Source organism: Oncorhynchus tshawytscha, linkage group LG29 (genome assembly GCF_018296145.1).
Source record: "Oncorhynchus tshawytscha isolate Ot180627B linkage group LG29, Otsh_v2.0, whole genome shotgun sequence".
NCBI lineage: Eukaryota > Metazoa > Chordata > Actinopteri > Salmoniformes > Salmonidae > Oncorhynchus > Oncorhynchus tshawytscha.
In genome coordinates, this window is record NC_056457.1 from 8,049,826 (window position 1) to 8,073,760 (window position 23,935).

At 41.5% G+C, this 23,935-nt stretch overlaps 2 protein-coding genes across 6 annotated transcripts in view; both read right to left on the bottom strand.

The window, feature by feature from the left end:
* The window catches only part of dnajb6b (DnaJ heat shock protein family (Hsp40) member B6b), a 47,348-nt gene extending 45,117 nt beyond the window's left edge, over nt 1-2,231 (bottom strand). For 2 of the 5 annotated variants that reach the window (XM_024393111.2, XM_042308932.1), the window contains exon 1: nt 1,998-2,227. The gene's annotated coding sequence lies outside the window, so the exon portion shown is untranslated. Of the gene's footprint in view, nt 1-1,997 lie in introns of all 5 variants that reach the window. The other 3 variants (XM_042308929.1, XM_042308930.1, XM_042308928.1) reach the window with 3 other exon arrangements.
* Nucleotides 2,232-9,871: 7,640 nt separating this feature from the next.
* The window catches only part of ube3c (ubiquitin protein ligase E3C), a 47,781-nt gene continuing 33,717 nt past the window's right edge, over nt 9,872-23,935 (bottom strand). Inside the window, exons 20-24 of the mRNA XM_024393110.2 lie at nt 20,923-21,135; nt 19,239-19,427; nt 18,999-19,065; nt 18,290-18,420; nt 9,872-11,063 (exon numbers count right to left, since the gene is read on the bottom strand). Of these exons, the coding sequence (XP_024248878.2) occupies nt 10,893-11,063; nt 18,290-18,420; nt 18,999-19,065; nt 19,239-19,427; nt 20,923-21,135 (771 nt within the window). The 3' untranslated portion in view covers nt 9,872-10,892. The remainder of the gene's footprint in view (nt 11,064-18,289; nt 18,421-18,998; nt 19,066-19,238; nt 19,428-20,922; nt 21,136-23,935) is intronic.

A 23,935-nucleotide genomic window follows, 5' to 3' on the forward strand; every position in this document is an offset into this window, starting at 1 on the left:
AGTCAAAGTATTAGAGTGGCCATCACAAAGCCCTGACCTCTGTGAGCAGAACTCAAAAAGCGTGTGCGAGCAAGGAGGCCTACAAACCTTACTCAGTAACACCAGCTGTGTCAGGAGGAATGGATCAAAATGCACCAACTTATTGTGGGAAGCTTGTAGAAGGCTCCCCTAAATGTTTGACCCAAGTTAAACAATTTAAAAGGCAATACACTCAATTAGTATTTGGTAGCATGTAAACTTCTGACCCACTGGGAATGTGATGAAAGAAATAAAAACTGAAATAAATCATTCTCTCTGCTATTATTCTGACATTTCACATTCTTAAAATGAAGTGGTGATCCTAACTCACCTAAGACAGGGCATTTTTACTATGATTAAATGTCAGGAATTGTGAAAAACTGAGTTTAAATGTTTTTGGCTAAGGTGTCTGTAACCTTCTGACTTCAACTGTAAATATTGTAGTGTTTTTGTCATTCTAGATTTGATAATAAGTCTAAACTATCTCCTTGAAAGGTTATAGCAAAGGTGTGCCATTAGCATATTGTATACTACTAATGCCAATGCTGCACTGACAAAAACAAATACCATAGGAACTGTCTGGTTGAAAACATTGAACTAAGTTAGGGAAACATTGCCCTGTCCTTCAGCATAAATGCATGGTACCTATTAGCCCAAGATGTACTCTTAAGGAGCCTACCATTACTCCTTAAGGTCCAAGATCCTTGTGTTATTTTCAGAGGGAGACTGTCTCTGGGAGCTAAATACTCCATCTAAACGTGAATTGATTTCTCAATTGCGATGCGGTTCTAGAAACATGAGGCCCTTTACTTTCATATTACATTCAAATAATGTCGCAAATGCAAAATATACACTGTAGAGTGTTTTAACCGGCTTCAGAGTTTTCAGCTGATATTATTTTTCAGTGACAACAGGTTTCTGGCGGCCTTCTGTTGACATGCTAAGTAGCTAACTAGCACTGGTGGTCCCTCTGTCTTATTTCTGTTATGCTAAACACGCACTGTAACATGGAATGGCCATAAGGGAACACTAACCCTACAAAAGGTGTGTATCAATTTAACCTTTTATTCCTCATTGATATGAAAGATAAGGTCTTTATGCTTCCAAACCAATATTTATGTATTTAAACTTTAACTAGGCAAGTTAGTTAAGAACAAAAACTATTATTTGACAATGACGCCTACCCCGGCCAAACCCTACCCTTACCCGGACGACGCTGGGCCAATTGTGCGTCGATGAACTGCGTGATGCTGTTATCAGGGCTCTTAACAAAACTCCCCCTTACTGAAGACGCCTTCGTCCAATGACTCGTATGTGTAATGTAATGGCACAGATTCATTATCAAGGGCTAGGTACCTACCTATACATAGATCAAAAGCAATAACTGATATGACACGCATTGAAACAATATTCTATACCTATGATGAAGTTCGTTTGAGCTGACTGAAGGGCTTCAAATACGCAGCTGCAACAGAATATAGTCAAGTGACAGCGGCTCCCAACTCCAGTCCTCGGGTACCCCAAGGACATATTTTTTGTGTGGCCCCTGACAAGGACACCTGAATGTACTTGTCATCAAGCCAATGACTTGTTGAATCAGGTGTTTTTGTCTGAGACAACAGAAATGTGTGCTGTTTGGGGTACTCGAGGACCGGAATTGGAAACACTGGTATACGTGGGCTCGCGACGCTGACAGGAGCGAGACGCTTACAGCGGATTTTAACACTGACACAATTACTGCGTTCAAGGCAAATTGGAACTCGAAAAAAACACGAGATCCGACTGAGATTTTTTTTTTTTTAATGGTCATCCAACTCAGATTTCAAAATCCGATCTCTGGTATCTTTCTAGAGCTCGACTTTCCCGACCTGAAGATCACCGAGGTCGTGAGTTGACCTCGCCCCCCCCCCTGAGAACCCAAATTAACCATCACCAGCGACTACATTAACGTCCAAATATTTGAGAAAAAATGCGCTCACCTTCCACCCCAGCTGAAGAGATTTGTCCGTGCCTTCGTTTACTGACCTATGTGAATTCCAATGAACTAGGTTTTGTTTTTAGCGATCCGTCTATAGTTGGAAACTGTGCGTCTCCGGATATTCTACTTGTGGTACCTCATCAGTGTTTGAACAGAGCAACGCTTTCTCAGATGTCATATATACATGGATAGTCTCGTGACTGTAAAACACCCGTATGCCAATAGGAGCTGTGCAATTGATGCGCTCTGCGCACATGTGAACAACTGTCACTTCCTGCATTAGATAGAGGGGGGTTGGGAACCGTTGTGAATGGTGACGCTGGAATTTGTTAATGTTCTGGAAATTGCCAATTTGTTCGAAGGGTTATTGCTCAACACCGGTTTGCGTTTCAATGCTAGAAGTGTATGAAGGAATGCGAAAGTATTGGAAAGGTTCAATTCTATCATGCAAATTCACGCCATCTGCTGAGCAAACGTAGCCTGATGTAGTCTGCAAATTGTGTTATTATAATCTCATTCAATGGCATAGAATAAGTAATGGAATTTTCTAAACTACATGGGCAAGAATTGAAAAATTGCTGTGCTATTTGGATAGATCTAAAGGTCATGCGTAGCCTAAACCTTATTTTGATCCAGTGAATAGACAAATAACCCAATTGAAATTACAATATCCCTAATAGTAAATCTAGAATGATTCAATTTAGTCTATTCCTGAATTTTTATGAAACTGACCCCAAACGGAGCAGCCAAGCCTGCTTCGATTTCACCGACTGTTCAACTGTAATTGTACCAGCTCGAGATTACGATTACCCACAACGACACTGAAGCGGTCAAGGCCGTCTGCAGGTGCCAGGGACGCAGTCTCAATGAAAGTGATAGATAGTCTATTAATTACGGACATTGTGGCGGTCAATATCTAATTAGCTTCGTGAACATGGCCTATAAGGAAAATAGGATCAGAATATGGAGCGCAATAGATAATGAGGGTGGACGTTTATGGCACAATATTATATTTTCTCATGAGAGGGAGAGATTATAGGACTTTAGTGCATGTCTATGAACCGGTTTCCCGGACACAGTTTAAATCTTGGCCGAAAAAAAGCATGTTCAATGGAGAATCTCCTTTGAAATTGCGTTTTATAGGACTAAGATTCATCTGTGTACGAAAACGCCCTATTATGTTTAATAATGTTATTCTTAAGCAATAAGGCCCGAGGGTGGTGTTTTGCCAATATACCATGGCTAAGGGCTGTTAATTTCCATTTAACCCATACAAGTTCTTGAGTCACTTCCACGTTTATACTGTCAGTGGTTTTAAGCAGTTATGATTATCAAGCCTATATGGTTACTCATTTGTTTCGGCAAATTGTTATAGGTTCTGATGCTCAATTGTCTATTAAGCAATAAGGCCCCAGGGGGTGTGGTATATGGCCAATATACCATGGCCAAGGGCTGTTCTAATGCAAGACGCAACGATATTATAAACTGGGTGGTTGAGCCCTGAATGCTGATTGGCTGACAGCCTTTGTATATCAGACCATATTCCACGGGCATGACAACACATTTATTTTGCTGTTCTTATTAAGTTTGTAACCAGTTTATAATAGCAATAAGGCACCGCGGGGGTTTGTGGTATATGGGCTGAATCCAGGCACTCCTCTTTGCGTCTTGCCTAAGAACAGCCCTTAGCCGTGGTATATTAACCGTGTAATTGCTTAAATAGACATTTGAGCATCAAAACCTGGAACAATTTGCCTAAACAAATGAATAACCATATAGGCCTGCTAATCGTAGCTGCTTAAAACCACTGACAGTAAAAACGTGGAAGTGACTCAAGAACTTGTGTGGGTGGGTTAAATGGAAATGTACACCATTCAAAGCCAAGGTATGTGACACTCCCCCAGTCGTGCCTGGGCTAGCTTAACCATGACGCAACATCACGTCAGAAACGGAGCATTATGGTAAACTTTTATGCAAATATGGTGACTTTGTCAGTGATAAGATATAACTTTAATTTGATAAAACATCACTATTTATTTATAATTAGAGAGAAATAGTGAATTGTATTGGAGTTACTTTTAAGCATTTAAAAAGAAGGAAATAGTGATAATTGTATTGCAGTTACTTGTATTCATTTTTCTTTTCAGTGTCAAATTCAGTGTAAACTATCTCTTTTCCTTCAAGTACATAAATTGCCCACACGATGGCGCTCGTGTTCAATAAACCACAAAGCCTCCAGAGGCGTTTTATTTATGTGCATTTTTGCTGAGGAGAAAAATATTGGCCTGAGAGAGATCTGAGCTCAAAGGGACATGTCACTCATAAATTAAAGTTTGTCCGATGTTTTCAGACGACAAAAGTAGTATAATGTCAAAATGAAACCACGTCCCACGTGTTGTGGTTGTGTATATATTGCAACAGTACCAGTCAAAAGTTTGGACACATCTACCCATTCAAGTTTTTTTTTTTTTTTTTACTATTTTCTACATTGTAGAATAATAGTGAAGACATCAAAACTATGAAATAACACATATGGAATCATGTAATAACCAAAAAATTGTTAAACAAATCAATATGCATTTTATATTTTATATTCTTCAAAGTAGCCACCCTTTGCCTTGATGACAGCTTTGCACACTCTTGGCATTCTCTCAACCAGCTTCATGTGGAATGCTTTTTCCAACAGTCTTGAAGGAGTTCCCACATATGCTGAGAATCTGTTTTTCCTTCACTCTGTGGTCCAATTCATCCCAAACCACCTCAATTGGGTTGAGGTCGGGTGATTGTGGAGGCCAGGTCATCTGATGCAGCACTCCATCACTCTCCTTCTTGGTCAAATAGCCCTTACACAGCTTGGAGGTGTGTTGGGTCATTGTCTTGTTGAAAAACAAATGATAATCCCACTAAGCACAAACCAGATGCGATGGCCTATCGCTGCAGAATGCTGTGGTAAACATGCTGGTTAAGTGTGCCTTGAATTCTGTCACCAGCAAAGCACCCACACACCATCACACCTCCTCCATGCTTCATCGTGGGAACCACACATGCAGAGTTCATCCGTTCACTGACTCTGCGTCTCACAAAGACACAGCGTTTGGAATCAAAAATCTCAAATTTGGACTCATCAAACCAAATGACAGATTTCCACTGGTCTAATGTTCATTGCTTATGTTTCTTGGCCATAGCAACTCTCTTCTTATTATTGGTGTCCTTTAGTAGTGATTTCTTTGCAGCAATTCAACCATGAAAGCCTGATTCACGCAGTCTCCTCTGAACAGTTGATGTTGAGATGTGTCTGTTACTTGAACTATGTGAAGCATTTATTTGGGCTGCAACCTGAAGTGCAGTTAACTCTAATGAACGTATCCTCTGCAGCAGAGGGTCTTCTGGTTCTTCCTTTCCTGTGACAGTCCTCATGAGAGCCAGTTTAACATTGCGCTTGATGGTTTTTGCGACTGCACTTGAAGAAACTTTCAAAGTTCTTGAAATGTTCTGCATTGACTGACCTTCATGTCTTAAAGTAAGGATTGACTGTCATTCCTATTTGCTTATTTGAGCTGTTCTTGCCATAATATGGACTTGGTCTTTTACAAAATAGGGCTATCATCTGTATACCACCCCTACCTTGTCACAAAACAACTGATTGGCTCAAAAACATTAAGAAGGAACGAAATTCCACAAATTAACTTTTAACAAGGCACACCTGTTAATTGAAATGCATTACAGATGACTACCTAATGAAGCTGGTTGAGAGAATGCCAAGAGTGTGCAAAGCTGTCATCAAGGCAAAGGGTGGCTACTTTGAAGAATCTCAAATATAAATTATATTTGGATTTGTTTAACACTTTTTTTGGTTACTACTTAATTCCATGTGTGTTATTTCATAGTTTTGGTGTCTTCCCTATTATTCTACAATGTAGAAAATAGTAAAAATAAAGAAAACCCCTTGAATGAGTAGGTGTGTCCAACTTTTGACTGGTACTGTGTATGCTTCCATCTTAAATAAATTGAAAAGATAAGTACCATTTAATCTCCTGGTTTTATTCAGTGCTTATCTTTTCCATTCATTTGGTGTGGAGGCATATAGCTAGATCTACACAACCAGTGTTGTGGGATGTAATTTTATCTTGACATTTGACTACTTTAAATCAGCTATCAATGAGCAAAAAAGAAGATACATGAAGCAATGAAATGTCAGTACTTCAAGTTTTCCATATTACACTGAACAAAAATATAAACGCAACATGTAAAGTGTTGGTCCATGTTCCATGAGCTGAAATAAAATATCCTAGAAATATTTAATACACTTATTTCTATCAATTTTTGTTGCACACATTTGTTAGTGAGCATTTCAGCTTTGCCAAGATAATCCAGCCACCGGACAGGTGTGGCATATCAAGAAGCTGATTAAACAGAATTATCATTATACAGGTGCAACTTGTGCTGGGGACAATAAAAGGCCACTCTAAAATCTGCAGTTTTGTCACACAACACAATGCCACAGATGTTTCATGTTTTGAGGGAGTGTGCATTTGGCATGCTGACTGGGGTAATGTCCACTAGAGCGGTTGCCAGATAATGTAATGTTAATTTCTCTACCATGAGCCCCCTTCAATATCATTTTAGAGAATTAGGCAGTATATCCAACTGGCCTCACAACCGCAGACCACGTGTATGGCATTGTGTGGGCGAGCGGTTTGCTGATGTCGACATAGTGCCCCATGGTGGCAATGAGGTTATGGTATGGGCAGGCATAAGCTACAGACAATGAACACAATTGCATTTTATCAATGGCAATTTGAATGCGACATACCGTGACGTGATCCTGAGGCCTATCGTCGTGCCATACATCCGCCGCCATCACCTCATGTTTCAGCATGATAATGCACGGCCCCATAACGCAAGGTTCTGTTCACAATTCCTGGAAGCTGAAAATGTCCCAGTTCTTCCATGGCCCGCATACTCACCAGACATGTCAGCCACTGAGCATGTTTGGGATGCTCTGGATCAATGTGTACAACAGCGTGTTCCAGTTCCTGCCAATATCCAGCAAGTTCACACAGCCATTGAAGAGGAGTGGGACAACATTCCACAGGCCACAATCAACAGCCTGATCAACTCTGCAAAGGAGATGTGCTGCACTGCATGCGGCAAATGCTGGTCACACCATATTCTGACCGGTTTTCTGATCCACACCCCTACCTTTTTTTTTAAAGGTATGTGACCAACACTTTTTATTCAGATCTTTATTCCCAGTCATGTGAAATCCATAAATTAGGGCCTGCTGAATTTATTTCAATTTACTGACTGCCTTATATGAACTCAGTAAAATCTTTGAAATTGTTGCATGTTGCGTTTACGTTTTTGTTCGTCATAGATTTAAATTATGGAGTAACCTGATCATAGAGATACACATTACGTTGTTATTTTTAATTCCGCAAACTTTCAACCTGTAACCTAACAATCACGTTTAGACATTTGGCTAAACTAAGGCTACATTTTCTAATTAAGGCCTTTTGGTGAATAACATCCCTTCTTAAATGAATGATTTTTGCATAAAAGGAACTACTTCAAAAACTTAAATTACCCTTTTAAAGGGGTTTGAGTAATCTTAAGTATATCTTGCAATATGAAATGATTCATGGCCACTAGCATTAAGTTTGTCAGTTGTAATCCATCACAAAGGTAATAGGCTTAAATAAATCTTTACGTAATTGAGATGAATCCCTAATTTCAGCTCGACAAGTCAGCTTTTTAAGACCCAATTACCGCTTTGAGGTCCCCCCTGGCCTGTAGGATACATGGGATTTCTGTTCGGGACCAGGGGAGACTGCTTGGCTATTCCATGGCTACGTCCCAAATGGCACTACTATCAGAGCTCTATGGGTCAAAAGTAGAGCACTATATAGGGAATATGGTGCTATTTAAGATACATCCCCAGGAAAGGAGGGATGGATGGAAACGGTTCAAAGAGGGATACAAAAATCCCCTCAGCCCAACTGCATAGGGCTCGGGTAGATTTATGACAAAGCCCCACAATCTTAATTTGTGTCCGGGACGATAATGCATCTCAAGGCCAGAATAGTTTCTGCTCCGTGTTTCTTAACTGGATGTTTCTTTCATTATATGTCAGAGGGCAATAAAACTCCAGAGGAGATATCCCACAAAGCACCTTGTTTTATGCCCGGGTCCTTTACTCTAAATTACCCGGCAACAAAAAATACACTTCAATAAAAATAAAAATCGTATTTAATCATATTCAGACACTTTTCACCACTCTTTTGATACATGGATAGTCAGGTTTCACGAGTCTTATCAACTTGACATTCTCAGTAGTAAATGGCACCCTATTCCTTAGGTAGTGCACAACTTTCGACCAGGGCCTATAGGGCTCTGGTCAAAAGTAGTACACTATATAGGGAATAGGGTGACATTTCAGACAAAATCACAGTTGTTGCTCCATAAGGTGGATATCAGAGTGTGTGAGCGGAATGTACCTTATTTGACTGGAGCGTGGAGCAAGATTCCCAAAGGCTGGCGCCTAGGGCTCATCACCCACTCCAACTTCGCTCCAGTGGCGCTCACTTCATGAGCTCAGGGCATGCCCGCCCCGGCATGCATTTGTAATCTACTTGTATGTTGCTATAGCCCCTTGCTTTAGCTACTGTCATGGAGTTCGCTAAATATTTTCATAAAGAAACTGCTAAAACACACAGGTGCTAAATCGGGGTGACTTGCAAAGATAAGGACCAAGAGCAAGCGAGGTAGTGAGGTGAATCATTGTGGAATCTGAAAAGATACGTATCCCAAAAGCATGATGGCGTACTTTTACTACGTGCACATGCTAAAAAGAAAAAGGAAAGAGATAGGTAGATTTGTAGCAAAGCATTTATAAACTAAACATTCGATCTCTTAAACGTTTAGTTCATTTTCATTCTATTATCTACACTATAGGCCATAATTGATTTTGGCCCTACAGCGGACATATTCCCACGTTCATTGAGCTTTCCGTTACGATTGGGGTATTTTGGCTAAAAACATTTAGGCCTATTTATAGAAAGAAAGAAAGAAAGAAAGAAAGAAAGAAAGAAGAAAAAAAACCTCTGCATCTCTGCCCAGCCTGTAAGTGTTGTCAAAAGGGTGTTTAACATCCCCAGTGGCTCTGTAAGTGTGGAGAGGATACTCTCCGCTGCTGACCTGCTCCCCAGACACCATCGCATGAGCCTGAAGCCACAGACTGGCCAAACTCGTGTATCTAAAAAGGAATTCAAAAAGGCACTAATTAAGTTTTTTTTTCTCATTTAATTTGTATTTAAATCTAAGTCACAGCCTATATGCTCATTTTATAGACTATAATGGTTTCATACAACGATATGTTGTTTAAATGCTTTAAGCACTTAATGTCCATACCAGCCTATTGTGTCTCACTCGCAAATGCTTCACAATGTATTTTTTTTGTAGGCTATAGCCTTGAAATAATTCATACATTTTTGTTCCTTCTTAGGCTCTGTCTGGCTCCTGATTCTAATTTAGAGTGTTTATATGCTGTTTAATATGACATGTAGTCTATTTGAAATGACGTTCGCTTCTTACATTCACCTTTGCATTTTCATTCAAATCCATATGGCTTGGTTTAAATACTTCAAACAAAACGGTAGGTCCAGGCAGTCACAAAAACAGATGGGTGCTGGTTAAATGGTCATTTACATGAATGGAGTGAATTTGGAGTGGCAGTTTTCCCCCCTTTGAGCGCGGATAGGTTCTAGTGGAACTGCAGGAAAGGACATGGAGTGCTGGAACGATGTGCGGGATTTTCCAACCGCTCAACTCTGCTCACATGCTCTGGTGGATACGCATTACAGCCAGGGCAAGTACTGTAGAATAGATTGTTCACTTTAATCTGTGTGTGAGAACACCAGGCCTTCATTCGAAACACAAGAGGAAAAAGAAACAGAGAAAAGCAGCCTGTACAAATAATGAGTGAAGGAATTGTACAAGAGTGGTGTAAACACATATACATATTAACAAATATTCCATGATCATCATAATCAATAGTTTTGTCCAATCTCTTATCAACAATACTAGTCTTTGCCTTGAAAAACCAACACAGTAGCCTGCCCAAACCATTAGCATTTTTATGTTCTGAAAACGATAATAACCATTACAGTAATCACAAAACATGACCTATAGTTGAAAATGTTCCTAATGGCACCCTATTCCCGTAATAGTGCACTACTTTTGACCAGGGCCCATAGGGATCAGGTCAAAAGTAGTGAACGATATAGGGAATAGGGCACCATTTGGAACAGGCGCTATTAGACGCTCTTAAAACCCTTGACACAGGGGTGTTAGGAGTGTTGCAGTCCTGTATGTCACCCCATCTCCCACCTCTGTCCTCTTATTTCCTGTGCCTCTCTTCTACCCATTTTCCAACAGCACAGCACGGGTCAATCTTTGGTGAACACTCCGTTGTTGTTGATGTTTATTTCTGTTGATAATTTCACAACTCGCTGTGCTTAAGGGTCAAATGTATCGCCATGGACAGTCACAGTAGATCTCGTCTGTTCGTTTACTTTTGCACAAAGAAGTCGAGATTCTATTGTTGTTGCTCTTTTTTATGTTTTGTAGATTTTTAATACACATTTAAGTTATATTAAAAAAAAAAAAAAATGACTGCACTTTTCCCTTCCCCTCCATTCTTCCCTCGTCCCCCTCTTCCTCATCCGATTTGGGAGACAATCCTTTCACCCCTGTTTGTTTTCCATCCAGTCAGAGAGATACCAATGCATCTTTCCCCTAAGTCTTTGTTTCACGCTCTCCGAACTGACAGTCTTCTCTGGCCCATACATGTCCATTGAGTCAGTGGTTTTCAGGGAGTCATAGCCAGACACCCCCCTCAACTGAGCTCGAAGCCTGCGGAGGACTCGATGGCGTAAAGCAACTTGTTCCTCATCAGGTGCTGGTCACAGAACTCGGGCAGCTTGAGCAGGTTCATGCAGGTGGAGGCCGTGGGCAGGCGCTCCAGGTCGTTCCCCCCGTTATGGATGCAGAAGGCTGGGTACAGCTCCTGGAAACACAGTGGGGAGAACTATGTCAAACAAGAGATTCAGAGGGTCACGGACAACGTTTTTATGAATAACCTAAGATAGGCCGCGGCCTATCGTTTCCAATGGGAGCAAATTAATTATAGAAGGCAGAACAAGGAGTTGAGCAGAGTCAAGCACAAGCTAGCGAGATTCAATTAGAGTGTTCTAGCATGTATTTGCATATTTCCGTTAGGGAACGCCTACTCGTTGAAGTGCACGTGTGCAATAACTCAATTCACCCTTGTATTCCTAAACAACATGCAGTTTAGAAACTTTGGCAAAGGGATACGTCTACAAAACTTAGTACCGGCTGTTCATAACAAGGTTCTAGTTTGGGGAACAGAAAACTGTATTGAGATCAAATGTTTCATCCATTACAGAATTAGCAGAATGTCGGCCAAAATCCATCTCGCTCCACCATCTCCCACCGCCGGCCACTGGGCCTCCTCTCATCACCATTTTTGGTGGCGAGTGGAAATGCTAACCAGATGTTTTAGATTCATACATCCGGTGAAACAACGGTCTCATTGTTCTATCTGTGCCACGAAAGCTCACGATACATTCAGTTTATCCAATTGACGAACAACACATTTGGCACAACACTTCTTATATAACAAGAGTGTTTCTTGACAAAAATAATTACAACAGTTGTGGACACTTTTATGCCGACATACTTGCTGTTATCAAAAATATCTGTTGTATTACAACCATTGTTTTAGTTGTAGAACCTAAGTGTGTACGGGCACCCCAAAGAATGACAGAATCATTCAGTTACAGAAAGACAGACTGAAATACAACAAGCTGAACAGAGGTACATAAGGATAATTGAAGACCAACAGTGCGATACCAGCATTGTGATATATATTTTTTCCTTGTGATATTTTGTCCATGGCAAAAATGAAACCACGAAGCAGACCAAACGCATGTCAATTATTGTGTTGCTATAGCTTGGGAAAATAAACACGTGTGACTCTAGACGACAACGTAACGATGTTTGTTTCCGGACGGTTTTGTTTTCCTAAAGAAGTTCAAATCAGCTTCGTGTTTCGTTTCCTTGCCACGATACTAACGAGTATCGCGTTACTGGTATCGTCTCGGCCCAACCAGACAGAAAGACATGGATCATCTGATGTCACCGATGATGATCATCATATCCCGGGCAATTCTAATTAAGCCGTAAATGTCGAGCGACATCAGGGAATAAATGTGATAGGACGTGACGTTAAGTGTTTAGCTAATTCCGCGTGGATATAAATTAAAAATAGGCTGTCGATGTTTGAAGGAGATACTTCCCCACTGGTAGCCTTTTGGATTGGGTACTGAGCAAGAGCAGCGAATGGTCACTTTCATGTTGTCTATCTGGCACTTTTCAAATTATGCTTTCTAGTGATGAGGCCAGGTCACCTCATCTCCACCCACATCATCAAGGCCAAGACACTGTCTGCGTCCCAAATGGAACGCTATTCCCTATATAGTGCACTACTTTTGAACAGGGCCCTATGTGTTTCCCTAGGGTCCCTGGTCAAAAGTAGTGCACTATATAGGGAATAGGGTGCCATTTGGAGCGCAACCACTGACGTTTTCCATCAGAATCCACAGGAAACATCCTCTCTGTTTCTAACGTCCCGCCGCTCTACAGCAATTAATTTGTCAGGCTATTTAAAGATTAGGAGTGTGGCGTGTGGGGTTCAGCGCCTGTACCAGCCCGGTTAAATGGTTCTGGGGGGCTCTGCGGTAACGACCCAATTTTTCGGACAATTACTGTATTAAACTATCGTTGCTTATTGAGAAAGTGTCATTATGGGAACGATCATTCTGGAAAAAAGGCTCTCCATCATCTTTTTTAAATGGCTTCTTCTGACAGAGCTATTTCTCCGCTAATGAATCCTTGGACATTTACGGCAGCTAATTAAGGCTGGGCTAGCACGGGCTCAGGGTTAGGGTCAGGGGCCGCTCTCCGCCACACCAATCACCATGAACCCCCCTGGCCTGGGGAGGAGACAGGGAGGGGGAAGGAGACCGGGAGGGGACGGCACATCCGCACACTCCCCAAAGTCAAATTCATTAAACTGGGGCGGGGGACTCTCCAGCCTGAGCCACCGAGGGAGATTTTTAGGAGCGTTCCCATCTGTACCCTCCTCACCCCGCTGTGGGAGCACTTAAGTATTCTTAACTAACGATGGCAATAAACAGTAATAAAACCAATCATATGACAATTACAGCTTCTGGTAATCCTAAGTAAGGCGTATAAAAATCCTAATGGATTTCAGCAGCGCTCTTCTCCTTTCTATTTCCAACTGTTTTAGTGTCTCTCTAAATCAAGTCATTAGGAAAGTGAAACGGCTCTCGATTGGAGGAATCATCAGCTGATGACACAGCAATGGTAATTCCGATAAACACAATTCCACCATTTCAGCACAAGTTTCAGCTCTTGGCTGATGTCATTTTGGAAACAAACAGCTTTCGATGATGTTGCAGCAATGTTTTGGTGCTAGTTTTTTGGGGGTAGTGATTCAAAACAAGTATATGCTTCTGAGGTTATACCCTTTGCCCAAATAAAGACATGTAACAACATAAAATATACAGTGTCTCAGGAAAGTATTCAGACCTCTTGACTTTATTCACATTTTGTTACATTACAGCATTATTCTAAAATCGATTAAATAGTTTTTTCCCCTCTTCAATTTACCCACAATACCCCCTAATGACAAAGCAAAAACAGGATTTTATGACATTTTGCAAATTTATTAAGAATAAAAAATAGAAATATAACATTTAAATAAGTATTCAGACCCTTTACTAAGTACTTTGCTGAAGCACATTTGGCTGCGATTAGCACAGCTATTTTCAGGTCTCTCCAGAGATGTTAGATCGGGTTCAAGTCTGGGCTCTGGCTGGAGACTTTTCCCCGGAGTGTCTCCTGTGTTGTCTTGGCTGTGTGCTTAGGGTCTTTGTCCTGTTGGAGGGTGAACCTTCGCCCCAGTCTGAGGTCCTGAGCGCTCTGGAGTAGGTTTTCATCAAGAATCTCTCTGTACTTTGCGCCCTCGATACTGACTGGTCTCCCATTCCCTGCCCCTGAAAAACATCCCTACAGCATGATGCTGTCACCAGGATGGTGTCAGGTTTCCTCCAGATGTGACACTTGGCATTCAGGCTAAAGAGTTCAATATTGGTTTCATCAGACCAGAGAATCTTGTTTCTCATGGTCTGAGTCCTTTAGGTGCCTTTTGGCAAACTCCAAGTGGGCTGTCATGTGCCTTTTACTGAGGAGCACTCTACCATAAAGACCTGATTGGTAGAGTGCTGCAGAGATGCTTGTTCTTCTGGAAGGATCTCCCATCTCCACAGAGGAACTCGGGAGCTCTGTCAGAGTGATCATCTTGTTCATGGTCACCTCCCTGACCAAGGCCCTTTTCCACTGATTGTTCAGTCTTGATGGTTCCAAACTTCTTCCATTTAAGAATGATGGAGGCCACTGTGTTCTTGGAGACCTTCAATGTTGCAGAATTATTTTGGTACCCTTCCCCAGATCTGTGCCTCGGAGCTGTATGGACAATTCCATCGACCTCATGGCTTGGTTTATGCTCTGACATGCCCTCCAGGACACCTACAGCACCCGATGTCACTTGAAGGCCAAAATGATCATCAAGAACATCAACCACCCAAGCCACTGTCTGTTCACCCTGCTATCATCCAGAAGGTGAGATCAGTACAGGTGCATCAAAGCTGGGACCGAGAGACTGAAAAACAGCTTCTATCTCAAGGCCATCAGACTGTTAAATAGCCATCACTAGCACAGAGGCTGCTGCCTATATACATAGACTTGAAATCACTGGCCACTTTAATAAATGGAACACTAGTCTTTAACCTCTCTGCGCACGGAACCCGGTAGCGGGATGAAATTCGACAACATACGGTGATCACTCCATAAATAGTCATATTAAACATGAATGAAAATACAAGTGTCTCACATGTTTCGAAAGCCTAGAATCTTGCTAATCCAACTGCGTTGTCAGATTTAAAAAAGGATTTACTGCGAAAGAATACGATGTGATTATCTGAGGATAGAGCCCCATAAAAAACAACTATTTCAACCAGCACAGGCGTAACAAAATCACAAACTACAATAAAATAAATTGTTTACCTTTGACGATCATCCTCTGTTTGCAATCCCAATGCTCATTGTTACACAATGAATGTTTTTTTGTTTGATAAAATCCATTTTTATAGCCTAACACAAAACATTTTGTGAACCGCTTGTGTCGTGAATTCCGTCTCATTCCCATTCCCATTGTCGACGACACATTCAAGGTAAATACACACACAGAACGTGACTTTTCCAGTCATGTTTGGTTTCATTGCAATCAACTGGTTTGTTTGTAACACAACCAAACCTGATGGGTCATTTCGAGGGACATATTGACTGAAAGAAACCGATTTGAAGACAACAAGTAATGACATCATTGTGCACCAATGATTTGCCCGCTGTTTCGTTGATTGACTGTATTTTAACCCAATGATCACTGATCGTCTTGAAATCTAGCTGGGTAGATAGCCAATGAGCTGAGGTAAACGGCAATATGTAATGTTTATGTGTTGGAAGACCAACCCATGTAGTAAACTCCGGCGTAAAGAGGTTCATTCGCCATTGACGATTCATACCGGAAGGAGCAACGCATTTTGCGCACAGCATTGTTTTGGTAAAGCGCATATTCAGCTGTTTATATATCAATCAGTTTGGCGACTAAGTCAGGAAAAGCTAAATCTAAGTCTAGATATACAGATGTACACACAATTTTAGAAGAAATTGATCGAGGACGATTCATTTAGCGATTCCCAAATGGAGGAATATTTTTTGAACGGAGAGGACATCGTTTTGGACTGGTAAGTTCTTCTCATGCTAATGCTGTTGTGAAATTAATAATATAAAATACTATTTGTGAAATGAAATAGCCTATTTGAGGCTGTTGAGGGGAGGGCAGGCCCACAACAATGGCCAAAGTGAAATGGAGACAGTAAATACAGCTGGTCTGTTGTAATATAATAAAGACAGTAAATCTAGCTGAAATGTCATAATATAAATGAGACAGTAGATCTAGCAAGTCTATAATAATATATTCAACCATATGTTCCCTGTACTCTCTATATATATGTTTATTATACCTGTTGATACAGTGCTCATAGGTGAAACTATTCTAACTGAACATTTTCTTTCGCAGTGACACTGACTCCGAATGGGAGCCCCCAGGGCCAAGGTGTCCATCCCCCACTGAAGCTGGTTCATCCAGCTCCTGCCACAAGTGGTGTTCATCTGTCCAAATGTATTTCTGCAGGCATGGATGTGCTATGGCACCTGGCATCAGCAGCATAATATTGTGTAGAGGACTGAGGGTCTTCCAAATATTGAAAGTGTTATTTTGTAAATGTGTATTTTTTTTCTTTCATGTTTTTTTCTCCATTTTTTGGGGGTGTGTGTTACAATACCATGTTGGTATTTTGTATATAGTTATTCCATTCAAAAAGTATAACTTCACCAATTTGGACACTTGGGTACATTTGGGCTACTTGTGTGGGACACCTGGGTGACTTCATGATAAATGTCATGAAGCACACTCATTTTGGAAGTTATCATTCTGAAACTTTGCACAAGTACTGTTGCCCTCTTATGTTTTTCACTGAAATTGTCCCCATCATCCTATCTGAATGTTTGTTTAATCTTGTTCATTTTAAAGATGATGATACAACAATAAAAAAAAACATTGTTTTTTTTCATTGTATTATCTAAACCAGATCTATTGTGTTTTATTCTCCTACATTCAATTCACATTTACACACACTTCAGAGTGTTTTCTTTCAAATGGTACCAAGAATATGCATTTCCTTGGTTCTGTGCCTGAGCTCCAGGCAGTTAGATGTGGGTATGTCTTCAGGCGGAAATTGAAAAAAGTAGGGGGTAGCTCTAAGAGGTTTAATAATGTTTACATATTTTGCATTACTCATCTCATATGTATAAACTGTATTCTATTCTACTGTATCTTAGTCTATGTCGCTCTGACATTGCTCGTCCATATATTTATACATTCTTAATTCCATTTCTTTACTTAGATTTGTGTGTATTGTTATGAAATTGTTAGATATTACTTGTTAGATATTACTGCACTGTCGGAGCTAGAAACACAAGCATTTGGCTACACCCGCAATAACATCTGCTAAATATGTGCATGTGACCAATAAAATTAGATTTGGTTTGACCTTATATAGACAGGTATAGACAGGTCTTTTCAAATTATGTCCAACCAATTGAATTCACCACAGGTGGACTCCAAATCAAGTTTTAGAAACATCTCAAGGATGATCAATGGAAACAGGATGCAACTGAGCTCAATTTGGAGTCTCATAGCAAAGGGTCTGTATACTTATGTAAATAAGGTATATGGTTTTCAATATTAATACATTTACAAAAATGTATAAAAATATGTTTTTGCTTTGTCATTATGGGGTATTGTGTGTAGATTGATGAGAAGCATTTTTTCTTTTAAAATCAATTTTAGAATAAGGCTGCAACAGAACAAAATGTGGAAAAAGTAAAGGTTTCTGAATACTTTCTGAATGCACTGTATGCCTTTATTTTGTGTGTGAAACTAACGTCTCCCCATTTCTCATCGAGGTCAAACAGGAGCCAACAGTGCAAACGCTCACCGTGCCGCCGGCTTAGTCTGACACCAACGTCAATATTTGTCCGGCGGGTGATACCTGCCAACCGAGCTCACGCCCAAACGGTCGGGCAAAGGGCTCAAATGGATTTATAATCCAGAGGAGGGTTGTGAACCGCAGTGAGCAGGTATAGGAGATAAGCACGAGCTAGGGAGCATTATGAGTCTTATCACCGAGCCTAATTTGAAAAGGATCATCGGAGGGAGTTATCAGGCCAGGCATTTTCATTACATGCCCATTACAACAGAGGAACACTCCCTAGCGCTGGATTTGGTATTGGGTTGCATCCTAAATGGCACCCTATTCCCTATAATATATAGTGCACTACTTTTAGTAAAAAATATAGGGTGTAATTTGGACTCTCACAGTCTTTGGTTGAACTCCTGATGGCGCCGGCTACAATCAACACAGTCTATAATACCAGACGGAGGGTAGAAAAAAGGGGCAGGAAAGAAAAAAAAGCAGACGTAATGAACTTTCGGTCAACCCTCACCTTGAAGCCCAGGAGGGGAGGCCGCGAGCAACTGGTGACAAACTTGAGCAGCTTGCGTTTCTCTTCATCGGTGAAGCTTTCCACCACCTCCCAGAAGATGGTAATGACAGGGTGAGTGGCAGTGTAACCACCTGGTGAAGAGAGAGAGAGAAATGATAATCTGACACACCTGGGTTTTTAGTCTTCCAAAAAAAAAAAAAAAAAAAAAAAAAAAAAAAACTAAACCGAGTGAATCCACTGTTTGACAGACGTAGCTGTCACATTGTTTGTGTTGTTTAAGACTCATGATGCAGCCATGCCATCTCGACTACCCCCCATTCAACAAACACATTACTCTAGAGCGCAACCGTATGCCGTGACTAGGCCACCTGTCCCATGAAGTTGGCAGGAGAGCTTGACAGTTAGCTCTATGGAAATCCTCCTGACTTTACAGCACATTAAAATGTTCAAAGTAATCACTACTACTAGAAATGGACTATCACCGAGTATTAATGAGTACAACTTCAATATCATTTTCACCATTATGGCAGAGCCTAAATAGTTTTGTTTCTTAAAATAAACTAATACAAACCATCCATAATGTGATCATACCTGAGTAGTTTTGTTTCTTTAAATAAAATTGTACAAACCATCCATTAATGTGATCATACCTGAGTAGTTTTGTTTCTTTAAATAAAATTGTACAAACCATCCATTAATGTGATCATACCTGAGTAGTTTGTAAACGTCTTCAGGTCGTCAAGACAAATGGGTACATGAGCTCCAGATATCAACACCTGTAGTGGGACAGCAAAGATCGATGAAGAAAATGTTGAAGTGTATATTTACGTGTGCATGTTTGTAAAAGTAATGTGAATCGACTTGCAACATTCTGGTAACTTTCCCAAAATTAGACGTTTTCCAGAAATCCTCTGGATTTTGCAAACCTAGTGAATATCCTTGAACTTACCTGGATCTCCTGCTGGTCAAACATACGCAGCCACTCCAGGTTGACCACGTTGGCCAGGCCCTGTCTGAAGGCCAGGCAGTGGGGCCTGATCTGTTTGTTGAGTCGGTAATCTGCCACTAAATGGATATACGCTATCCTGTTGGCCGTGGACACAGGGATGTCCTTCCCTCCAGGCTTCAGCTCAACCACCTGGAAGAAAGGCCCTGTCAGACATACAGGCATTTATCTCAAATCCACGTAGAGGGCAACCAGGCGAAAGCCACCATATGTCACCCTCACACTTCACAATTACTTTCTCAATGCTCTAAACTTCAAAAGTCAAGAAATGTGTTCACCAGAAAGTGTCACTCCATGCAAAATATACATTTCATAGTGGAGCATGTAATATTATTGCGTCAAGATCAGCTTTTTAGGGTGTGTCGACCCAGAGAGCGTGATTGAAGGTACCAGTGGAGCAAGGGGAGAAGTCACTGATCAAGGGGCCCAGGGGCAGTGGTGTAAAATACTTTCAAGTACGACTTGTGTAGTTTTCTGGGGATATCTTAACTAATTATATTTTTTGGACAACTTATACTTCACTACATTCCTTCAGAAAAGCATGTCCTTTTTACTCTAAACATTTTCCCTGACCACCTAAAAGCACTCGTTACATTTTGAATGCTTAGCAGGACAGGAAAATGGTCCAATTCCCGCACTTCTCAAGACAACTTCCCTGGTCATCCCTACTGCCTCTGATCTGGCGGACTCACTAAACACACATGCTTAGTTTTTTAAATGATGGAGTAAGGACACATACCACATAATCACAGTAAAATAATCCAGATCACTAAGGAACTTTTCTAATACTCTAAGATCAATATGTTCCCGAAAATCTGAAGTAGCCACCTTAATGAAAAAAGTCAGTCACCCTACAAAATCGATTAAAAAGTACATTAAGTAGCTAACCACATAAGGGTTAGTAGCCAGCAGGCCCACTATCTGAGTTTCATTTTGTGTTTCTGATTATGTGCTAATGTCTGAGAATGATTGTCTTTATCTTGCTTGCTTTGGCTATCTTCCGAGGGCATATACGGGCCAGTCTGCCTCCGAGTGTGTGCCTTATCTCCCGCAAATTGTTTTCCAAATCGTATTTGGGATGCCCTATTTGCGACCGCGGGCTACACTGTAGCGCGACTGTTCAAGCCTGTTTAAAGAGGAGCTAATAAGAGAAGGTAAGGCCCTGAGCAAACAGGGGGAGCGGGTAGAGTGCTTAGCCCAGCCCGGGGTGACTGGTGAGGGTGACTAGAGGGCAGTGAATAGACCACTCTCTGTCTAAAAAAACAGGCTCAGACGTGTTGGACGTGCCAAAGAAGTAAAAGTCATGCCTCTCAGGCGTGTTCTGAGAAAATTGCTTGATGGCCGCCTTGGTAGAATGGTCAACAGAGAGCCTCCTATTCCCCGCGGCACGGCACCACTCAGGGCGAGAGCTGACGACGTGCTTTATCTCTCTCAGTGCCGAAAACAGACAACGTGAGGGAAATTAATTATTAACACTGCAGGGAGGGAAAAGGGAATGGCGAGGGGGACAGAATGACAAGGCCAGAGACACAGTCAGGAAAGAGGGATGGAGTCACAGGCAATCAAAGAGGGCGATGCTGTGATAACTCCTACGTCCCCCCCATCGACACACACAAGCCCCACCCACCTGTGCCTCTCCCAGGTCATTGTTGACGATGGTGAAGTTGAGTCCCAGGTCCTCCACGTCGTCCTCGTAGCTCTTGAGGAAGAGCAGGTTGCGGTACATCTCGGGGTCCAGCGAGGCCAGGTGGTGGATGTCCACGTCAGCACTGGTGCCCAGCAGCTTGGACAGGAAAAAGCTGGCAAACGGCAGCTCCACCAGCATGTTCTCATACAGGGCCTATACGGAGAAATAAAAAGGTCATAGGTCATCATAGATGCACTCAGGTCATGATAACATGATCCTGTGTGGCTCAGTTTATAGAGCTTGGAGCTTTCAGTGCCGGGATCGTGGGTTCGATTCCCGCTGGGGTTGCACATACGAAAATGTATGCACGCATGATTGTAAGTTAATTTGGATAAAAGCATCTGCTAAATGGCATGACCAAAGGTACGTGGACATCTGCTCATCGAACATCTCATTCCAAAATGATGGGCATTAATATGGAGTAGGTCCCCCCTTTGCTGCTATAACAGCCTCCACTCTTCTGGGAAGGCTTTCCACTAAATGTTGGAACATTGTAGCAGAGACTTGCTTCCATTCAGCCACAAGATCATTAGTGAGGTTGGGCACTGTTGGGCATTTAGGCCTGGGTCGCAGTCGGTGTTCCAATTCATCCCAAAGGTGTTCTATGGGGTTGAGGTTAGGGCTCTGTGCAGGCAAGGCAAGTTCTTCCACACTGATCTCGACAAACCATTTCTGTACAGACCTAGCTTTGGCACGGGGCATTGTCATGCTGAAACAGGAAAAGGCCTTCCCCAAACTGTTTCCACAAAGTTGGAAGCACAGAATAGTCTAGGAATTAATTGCATGATGTAGGGTTAAGATTTCCCTTCACTGGAACTAAGGGGCCTAGTCTGAACCACGAAAAACAGCCCCAGACCATTATTCCTCCTCCACCAAACTGTACAGCTGGCACTATGCATTCGGCAGGTCGCGTTCTCCTGGCATCCGCCAAACCCAGATGTTAAAGCGTGATTCATCACGCCAGAGAATGCATTTCCACTGCTCCAGAATCCAACGGCGGCAAGCTTTACACCACTTCAGCCGACGCTTGGCATTGCGCATTGTGATCTTAGGCTGCTCGGCTATGGAAACCCATTTCATGAAGTGCCCGACGGACAGTTCTTGTGCTGATGTTGATTCCAAAGGCAATTTGGAACTCGGAAATGAGTGTTGCAACCTAAGGACAGACAATTTTTATGCGCTATGGGCTTCAGCACGGCGGTTCCGTTCTGTGAGCTTGTGTGGCATATCACATCGCAGCTGAGCTGTTGTTGGCCCTAGATGTTTTCATTCCACAATAACAGCACTTACAATTGACAGGGCCAGCTCTAACAGGGCATACATTTGACAAACTGACTTGTTGGAAAGGTGTCACTCGGTGCCACATTGAAAGTCACTGAGCTCTTCAGTAAGGCCATCCTACTGCCAATGTTGGTGTACGGAGAATGCATGGCTGTGTCCTCAATTTTATACACGGATGTGGCTAAAATAGCCAAATCCACTAATTTGTTGAAGGGGTGTCCACACATATACAGTTGAAGTCAGAAGTTTACATCCATCTTAGCCAACTACATTTAAACTCAGTTTTTCACAATTCTTGACATTTAATCCTAGTAAAAATTCCCTGTCTTAGGTCAGTTAGGATCACCACTTTATTTTAAGAATGTGAAATGTCAGAATAATAGTAGAAAGTGATTTATTTCAGCTTTTACTGATTTCATCACATTCCCAGTGGGTCAGAAGTTTACATACACTCAATTAGTATTTGGTAGCATTGCCTTTAAATTGGTTAATTTGGGTCAAAATAAGTTGGGTGAATTGTGGACCATTCCTCCTGACAGAGCTGGTGTAACTGAGTCAGGTTTGTAGGCCTCCTTGCTCGCACACGCTTTTTCAGTTCTGCCCACAGAATTTCTATAGGATTGAGGTCAGGGCTTTGTGATGCCACTCCAATAATTTGACTTTGTTGTCCTTAAGCCATTTTGCCACAACTTTGGAAGTGTGCTTTATATATCCACATAATTTTCCTTCTCATGATGATGCCATCTATTTTGTGAAGTGCACCAGTCCCTCCTGCAGCAAAGCACCCCCACAACATGATGCTGCCACTTCCGTGCTTCACGGTGGGATGGTGTTCTTCAGCTTGCAAGCCTCCCTCTTTTTCCTCCAAAAATAATGATGGTCATTATGGTCAAACAGTTATATTTTTGTTTCATCAGACCAGAGACCAGAAATTTCTCCAAAAAGTACGATCTTTGTCCCCATGTGCAGTTGCAAAACTGGCTTTTTTTATGGCGATTTAATGTACTTGTCCTCTTGCTCAGTTATGCACCGGGGCCTCCCACTCCTCTTTCTATTCTGGTTAGAGCCAGTTCACGCTGTTCTGTGAAGGGAGTAGTACACAGCATTGTACGAGATCTTCAGTTTCTTGGAAATTTCGCACATCGAATAGCCTTCATTTCTCAGAACAAGTTTTTTGTTTCTGGCCATTTTGAGCCTGTAATCGAACCCACAAATGCTGATGCGCCAGATACTCAACTAGACTAAAGGACAGTTTTATTGCTTCTTTAAATCAGCACAACAGTTTTCAGCTGTGCTAACATAATTGCAAAAGAGTTTTCTAATGATCAATTCGCCTTTTAAAATGATAAACTTGGATTAGCTAACACAAAGTGCCATTGGAACACAGGAGTGCTGGTTGCTGATAATGGGTCTCTGTACGCTTATGTAGATATTTCATTCAAAATCATCATTTAAAATTTCCAGCTACAATAGTCATTTACAACATTAACAATGTCTACACTGTATTTCTGATCAATTTGATGTCATTTTAAATGGACAAAAAATGTGCTTTTCTTTCAAAAACAAGGACATTTTTAAGTGACCCCAAACTTTTGAACAGTAGTCTATATATAAATATAAACTCAGCAAAAAAAGAGATGTCCTCTCACTGTCAACTGTGTTTATTTTCAGC